A 7,890-nucleotide genomic window follows, 5' to 3' on the forward strand; every position below is an offset into this window, starting at 1 on the left:
GAGCCTTTGCTAACATCCCTGTGACAAGCCCCAGCCTAAGGTGAGCTCCTCTCCTGAACTGCTAGAACTTCTCTGCAGACAACTCATTGGCCCTTAGGGGTTCCTGCCAGGGACCAGTTGGATGAAGCACCCGAGAAGGGAAGAAATTCCTGGGACCAAGGGAAATGAGGCAGTGGCCTCGGCCTGTGCTGGGAAGTCCTATGGGCCTGGTATGACACCGCTGTCATCTGCAGGGTGTTTTACAGGTTAGAAGCCACCTTTCCCCCATCGCCTCATTTCACCCTCAAAGACTCTGGGTAAGGGGAATTATCTGTGGTCTGCCTAAGGCCAGTCAACGAGCGAGGAGCCAGCCCTGTGCTAAGCACTAAGCACAGACCTTCCACCTCCAGGTCCAATGCACTTCCCTCTCAGGAGAGGCATCCGCTAAAAGGGACCAGAGCTGCTGGGGGAAGGCAAGGCAAGGCAAACTGCCATGAGAAAAAACGCCAGGCCAGGCAGTCATGTCACAGCACCTGGCAGAAAGGACGGAAGCGCAGCCACTGGCTGAAGTTACCCCCACACCCGCTGTCTGGAGAGGATGATCAGGAGCAGTCTGCTCAACCCGAAGGTAGGACTCTCCTCCTCGGGAAGGTGTAGGATCACCAGCCTGGCTCCCCGCGGGCTCCCAGGGCTCACAGAGGCCAGAGCAGCAACAGCACGTGGGAAACAACAGGGCGCCGGACTGGGGAGGTCTCAGAGCTCTCCTAGTGACGACAGCCTCATTTTACACAGGGAGAAAGGGCGAGTAAGCTAAGGTCACACAGCAACAAAGCCGCACCCAGACCCCAGAGCCACTCTCCTCCCTCCCTCCTCCACCAGGGCCATGCCCACTTGGGGCACCCTGCCACCCTGTGTTCCAGGGACAGCTGGAGCACATGCTTCACCCCTCGCCAACCCAGCAATCCCGCAGGGCATCTGACCTCCACTGTTGACTTCTACCCAGAGGACATGAACATTTTTAGTTCCCAAGGAATGTACGTTGTACATCAGCCCCACGGAAGCTAGGCCACCTCTGAGATGGGGTTGCTGGTTTAAAACAAACACCAGCCTTCCTATATAAGGACCCGACAGCCACCAGGCACCACCTCCGCCAGGAATTGCAGGTAGGCTCTCTCTCTACTCTCTGCGTGCATGTTTGCTGACAGGTTTATTGTCCGTGACTGCTGCCCGTTCATTTAACTTCTCTGGGCCTCAGGAGTCCCCTCTAAACACAGGGGATGTTGGACAATCTGAGTCTGTCTGGCTGCTCAGAGACAAGGCTTCGTTTAGGAGCTGCCTCTAATCCCCCTCCCCACTAAGTCCCCTGGGGCCCTTGCTGGTTCAGCTTCCTCACTCCTCATGAAAAGACTTGCCACGAGCTCCTCAGAGCCTGGGACAAAAGGCACTGGGGAGGACCCCCAGCCCCCTATCGAGTCTTGCTGCCAGGCATTCTGCCCTGAACAGCCTTGGAGAAGAGAACACACATCCATTCTCTTCTACCTTGGGAGGTGGAGGGGGGTCCTGTCTACACAGCAGTCAGGACCCCAGATAGTAAAGCCCCCTCACGCCATTTGCTGGGCTCCTACCTGAGCTAGCTCAGAGGCACATGAGAAGGGGAGGCAGCTGCCTGGAGACCCTCTCTCCCCCAGGTCCACCTGTCTGCAACCCAGCTGAGGCCATGCCCTCCCCAGGGAATGTCTGCAGCCTCCTGCTCCTCAGCATGCTCTGGCTGGACTTGGCCATGGCAGGCTCCAGCTTCCTGAGCCCTGAACACCAGAGAGTCCAGGTGAGAGCTTCCCACAAAGCCCCAATGCTGACTAGGGTCTCTTGTTCCAGCCCTGCCACTTAGCAACCAGCTCTGTGACCTGGAGCAGCGGTACAATCTCTGGGCTTCGGCCTTCTCCCAGAGCACAAAGGACTGGGTCTGACCTCACTCCTTCTGGAAGGACATGGGGGCTTGGGGTCCTAAAGAGACTATTTCCCCCTTCCAGCAGAGAAAAGAGTCCAAGAAGCCACCAGCCAAGCTGCAGCCTCGAGCTCTAGGAGGGTGGCTCCGCCCAGAAGATGGAGATCAGGCAGAAGGGGCAGAGGATGAACTGGAAATCCAGGTTGGTACCTCTGCAGTTTTATGTTTCTGTGGCGGCGAGGGTGGGGTCGGGAGAGGGAGGGCAGGGACAGGTGGCAGTGAACAGGGTCCCAACTACAAGCTCCCCAGAACTATAAAACCAGTACCACAGGAGCTGAGCTCTGCCCTGGGCTCTGTGAGGTCTTTGCCCATTAAGAGAAAAACATCTGGGAGAAGTAACTTTGCTACAACAGAATAGGGATGGAGGGAGACTGGGCAGAGGAGAGGGGGTGCCAGAGCCTCCAGGTGACTCAAAGGGGACAGAAAATACAGTGCCCAGAGGCAAAGACACCCAGAAATAAACGGCAGGCCCAGACTGAAGATGTTTCTCTGCAGAAAACCGTGTTTTACTCAGGGGCTTCTAGGGCCTGAGCTGGGGGATGGAGTGCTTCAAAATAGCACCCCGGATGGGAGAGCCAGCGCCAGCCCAGGCTCCAGCACTCACTCACCTCACCTGGAGGCAAGGAGAGCAGGTCTGGACGATTTGCTCTGACAAATCGTGTGGGGGGCAAGGAGAAAGTTAAGACAACCCAGAGATGGAGAGGAGGAGGGAGTAAAGGATTTTACGGGGTTGTCTATATAACCTTCCTGTGGCTGAGGTTCAGGGAATGGTTTCTTCTAAGCATTTGGTTGGTGACACCATTTCGCGGCTAAGGCAGGATTCCCCCAAGGTAGCACTTAATAATGGCAGTTATTAAACACTGTGCCCGAGGATACCAGCTTCACCTCTAACCGCCCTACCTCCTCCCTACGACAACCTGTGAGGTAAGCAGGGCTGGCATTATTCCCACTTTAGAGCGGAGGAACGGTTCAGAGGGGAACTCACTTGCCCAATGTACCACAGCGGAGTGTGGCAGAGATGCAACGCAAGGTCAGGGCTGATTCCAGTCCCCAAGCCCTCTTCCTCTTCATTGGTCTGATGAACAGAGACAGCACACAGTGGCCCAGGGGAGGCCTCTTCCTTCCAGAGAAGGAGTGAAATGTGCCTGCCTTGGCCTCTGCCTGCCTGTTCACCATACTCTTCTCCAGTCGAGGAATAAAGCCGTCGGAAGCTCCCCCAGCCCCTGCTCGCTCTCATCCTCACCAGTGCCTAGTGGTGTTCAGACCTTTCCTCTACACGATAGGATACACTAGATTCCCATTTGAAAGAGCTACATATCCTTATGCCAAAACCAGGATATTTTGCTGGTGAGACGGCCAGCTCCACACATGGTCATCCCAGCCAGAGGAGCTGCACATTAGCCCAGATGAGAAAGAGGTCTTGGTGGCTGATGATGCAAGGTGGGGTTGGTACAGCGGGAACTTTGCAGTTTCTGTGAAAGCCAGACTCAGAGCATGTGACCCACGCTGCCTTGGCTGGAACCAGAAGTCAAACGCCTGGGGGGTGTTGGGGCTACCAGAAGAGGAGCGGCTGCAGAGCCCGGGAGCGCCCCACTACCAAACCCCTCACAACCTAGTGTCCCACCCACGTCTCTCATCTCAGGCCCCTCTACCTCCCCGCAAACGTTTCCCTCCCAAAATCAAGTTTCAGAGTAGAAGACTTTGGAGACCAAGTCCCACTCCCATTGAACAGATGGACCACTGAGGCCAAGAGGGAAGCTGGCCCCCACCACCAGCCAGCACCATGACACCTCTCACTTGCCTGTACCACAGCGCCAGGTGTTAGGCCAGCCCAGCAGGCTCCCAGACCACTGCTCCTGTTCACTAAGATGTCTGCCAGGTGATGGGCCACCCTGCATTTGCCTCAGCAGTGGAAGAAAAATGAGTATTTACCAGAGGGAATGGAAGGCCCCAATTTCCTTACCAAAAAAAAAAAAAAATCAATCATGTCATTCCCCACTGGGTCCATCTTCATGGTGGAGTTAAGGGGAGGGAGATTTCGAAAAGGGAACACATAGCTATTGGTTAGTTAATAGCTTCTCTGCGCCTGTGTCCACACCTGTAAAATGGGTACAGTGGTAGCGCCTACCCCACAGGGAGGCCCTGAGGATGCCTGGCCTGACGCAGAGGAAGAGAATGGGACTGAAGTGGTTTTCAGGGCCAGGTGGGTTTAAAAGTCCTGCTTCCTAGTCCTTGGCCTCCAACTCCCTGGGCTTCTACTGTGAGGAACAAATGACCCAGCACTAAGATCCTTCCCTGACTCAGACAAGACAGCGCCCAACATGGCCAGACACCGAGGCAGCCACTGGCAAACAGAGGCAATCTCTGCTCCCAAGGAAAGTCAGCCATGTGGCTGCAGCAGAGCTCCTTCCCACTTAAAGCTTTGAGCTCTAGAAAATCATCTCAGGAACGCCTGGAAAACGGGAGAGATGGGGAGCTCTCCCTGTAGAGGGGAAGAAATGGAGGCACAGAAAGGAGGACTTGGTTCAGAGCCTCCTTCTAGGAAAACATCAGCTTCCTTTTGATTTTCCAGGCATCAAAGAAAGGGTTATGCATATGAGAGGAAAAAATGCCTAGGGAAGGAGAAAAAGGAGAAGAAACAGACAAGAGGGAAAGGAGAAAGAGCTGGGGGCAGGGAAGGAATAGAAGGCCAGCAGGCCAGTGCTGAGAATGCCGGGCAGACCCCCTGCCAGGACCCGAAATGCTGCCACTGGTGACTCAACCGTTTGTCTTCAAAACTGCAAAGGAGAAAAAAGTCTCATACCAGGGGCCACCACAGCTTTTATCAGCAATCTCCCTAGAGGCTAAGGCTGGGAGGCATGAGACCGCAAGGTAAGTAACTGTCTGACAGATGGTGAATGGGAAGGTGAGCTGTGGCCCTGAGAAAGGAAGAGAATCTGGCTGAGGTGTCACTCGGCAGTCCCTGCTGGGGCCCAAAGGCCATTCTCCCTCTCCACTCCTGAGGAGAGAGCAGACAGCCCAGAACCCCCTTTGGGATGGGGATGGGCATGACCTCTGACATCTCCTGGGTCCTCCCTGCCCTGCCTCCTAGTTCAACGCCCCCTTTGATGTTGGAATCAAGCTGTCAGGGGTTCAGTACCAGCAGCACAGCCAGGCCCTGGGGAAGTTTCTTCAGGACATCCTCTGGGAAGAGGCCAAAGGTGAGTCCTGCCTGGACCAGGGCTGCTTGATTTCCTTGCAGCCCCACGTGGGAATTCACTCTGTGGGTGACGAGAGTTTTCCCCAACCTCTGCCTCTCCAAAAGAACTTCTAATTTCCCTTTCCCAAAGATCTGCAGGAGAGTGGTTGGCTAGTATTTGTGAGTGGCTCAGAAGGGAGTTCATCATAGTCTTTGTGTTCAAAGAATGTTCTAAGAACTAGTACATTAGCTAGCTTTGGGGCCTCAGCTGAATCTCAGCTTCCTTAACTGTAAAATGGAGCTATTTTACCTATTGCAGGAGTCTACAATTATTTGGTGTTACACCATCTTCACTGCGTAATTTTACTCCACAAACAAAAAGGAATTGGTGCCAAAGTAGTACTCAGAACAGGTTCTGCAGGCTGTTAAGCAGTGCCTTCAAATATTAGAGCTTCCTGAGTTAAGCAAAGGGTTTGCTTTGAATCCCCTCTTGTAAAAGAAAAAAAGAAACCGCCTGACTGATTGAGGTGGCAGAAAACACCTGCACATCTGCAAAGCACTGTCGTCACCAAGGCAGTGACCCTTCACCCCTGGGGAACAGCAGGGGTAGCATTCACCCCGCTGTGCAAACGAGGAAACCAAGACTCAGCTTTGAGGTGACTTACCCAGGGCACAACAGTTTGACTCCACGGCCAGTGCTTCCCCGCAACCCCCACCATTACATCCCACCTGCAATGTCACCACCATAGAAGAAAAACACTAGCAGTACAGTATGCCCAGCATTCTGACTCAACCTCTTGCTTTCCAGAGGCCCCAGCTGACAAGTGATTGCCCACAAGCCTTACTCACCTCTCTCTTCCTCCCAAGCTTAGAAGCGCTCATCTGGTCTTTCACTTGCTTCTGCCGCAACTCCCACGACTGTTGTACAAGCTCAGGAGGTGAATAAATGTTCAAACTGTAGGCTGAGGTTCCAAATGGGAATTTATTTCAAAGAGGAAAAGTTAACATTTCACTTTAAAAAAATCAAAATAATAAAAATGAAAATAATTCTTGGTCTACGGTCTGTGGGAAGGGAATAAAAGGACAAGTAGTAAGGCCAATGTGCATGCTTAGAAAACCTAACCACACCAGCTCACTCAAGCAGAGAAGCTACTGTATGTGCACGCATTGTGCGGAATTAAGACTGGGTTTCCTAGAGGAGGAGAGAAAGCGGGAGAGCAGGAGGGAAAGGGGAAGAGGAGGAGGGAGGGAGAAAACGAGAAGGGAGAGGAAGAGAGAGGAGAGATAAAGTGGGACTAAGAGAAAGGGAAGAGAGGAAGAACAAAGACAGTTCCTTGGCCGGGCGCGGTGGCTCAAGCCTGTAATCCCAGCACTTTGGGAGGCCGAGACGGGCGGATCACGAGGTCAGGAGATCGAGACCATCCTGGCTAACACGGTGAAACCCCGTCTCTACTAAAATACAAAACTAGCCGGGCGAGGTGGCGGGCGCCTGTAGTCCCAGCTACTCGGGAGGCTGAGGCAGGAGAATGGCGTAAACCCGGGAGGCGGAGCTTGCAGTGAGCTGAGATCAGGCCACTGCACTCCAGCCCGGGCGACAGAGCGAGACTCCGCCTCAAAAAAAAAAAAAAAAAAAGACAGTTCCTTTACACATCAGGGCTTCCTGAGTGCAAGGCTGCACTAACAGCTTATTAACAACCAGCCAGGGCTGTGTGGACAAAGAAACTTCAGGATGACATTATCGGAGCCAACATCCATTCAAGATCGGAGAGGAAGACAGGAATGCCCAAGAATGAATTTGAAGTTAGACGTTAAGTGAGGTGCCCAGCGGCTCTTGGGCACTGCTAGACAGCGCTGAAGAGCTGCATTCTCCTTCCTCCCTTCTCCACTACTGAGACGGCTGACAAAGCAGATGCCTCACGTGGGCAAGGCTGGCTGTCACCATGGTTCCCTTACTGATAACTGGTGGGATCCCCAAACATTCCCTCAACTCCAGCTTACAGCAGACATGAGCCTTGACTCTTATGTTTCACAACTTAATTCCAGTTACGACACTGGTCTTCCCGGGGAAAGGCCACTCAGTCACGCCCACCTTAGCCTAAACGTGTGGACTGAGTGTGGGCAACGGATGGGACACATCACTAAAGGGAGGGAAAGGCAAAGAACAAGGCGGCCCCAAAGAGCAGCACCACCCACTTGCCAACTCAGCCATCTGAGCACTTGTGAGAAGCATGCAGGAAGCTGTCTGCAGAGACAGTTGGGGTAATGCCCGCACTCTGGAAAACCCGCACCACAGAGGGTGCTAGGAGCCGAGTGTCTCCTCAAGTAAAATTCTGGCCGCCCCACACTCAGGCACTAACCACTGATCAGGTGTGGCAGACAGACAGAAACCCAACTGCTCTCCCTCACATAGGAGCTGTGGTCTGTGAACACCACCATCATCCGGGAACTTCTTAGAAATGCAGAATCTTGGGCAGCACCCCAGCCCTAATCTATCTGGATCTGCATTTTAACAAGATCCCCAGGCTACTTAGTAAATGGCTGATGGGAAACAGCTTCTTACAATTCCATGTGAATCTACAAGTATCTGTAAACAAAAGTTCAATTTTAAAATATGACTTGTTGATTGATAAATTGAAATTCACTTATATTGGTTAGGCCATGGGTATAAAGATGTGGGGATTAAAAAAAAAAAAAAAGAAGCCCCTTCTGGGCTAGGTGCAGTGGCTCA

The 7,890-nt window shown here is 53.1% G+C and overlaps 1 protein-coding gene across 1 annotated transcript; it reads left to right on the forward strand.

The window, feature by feature from the left end:
- The first annotated feature begins 201 nt into the window (after positions 1 to 201).
- Positions 202 to 6,122, forward strand: GHRL (ghrelin and obestatin prepropeptide). Its single transcript, XM_017847508.1, has 5 exons — positions 202 to 1,142; positions 1,668 to 1,804; positions 2,010 to 2,126; positions 5,076 to 5,184; positions 5,971 to 6,122. Exons 2-5 carry the CDS (start codon positions 1,697 to 1,699, stop codon positions 5,988 to 5,990), a joined length of 354 nt encoding a protein of 117 aa, XP_017702997.1. The 5' UTR covers positions 202 to 1,142; positions 1,668 to 1,696; the 3' UTR covers positions 5,991 to 6,122.
- The last annotated feature ends 1,768 nt before the right edge of the window (positions 6,123 to 7,890 follow it).

Source organism: Rhinopithecus bieti, unplaced genomic scaffold, assembly GCF_001698545.2.
Source record: "Rhinopithecus bieti isolate Rb0 unplaced genomic scaffold, ASM169854v2 scaffold_29378, whole genome shotgun sequence".
Lineage (NCBI taxonomy): Eukaryota > Metazoa > Chordata > Mammalia > Primates > Cercopithecidae > Rhinopithecus > Rhinopithecus bieti.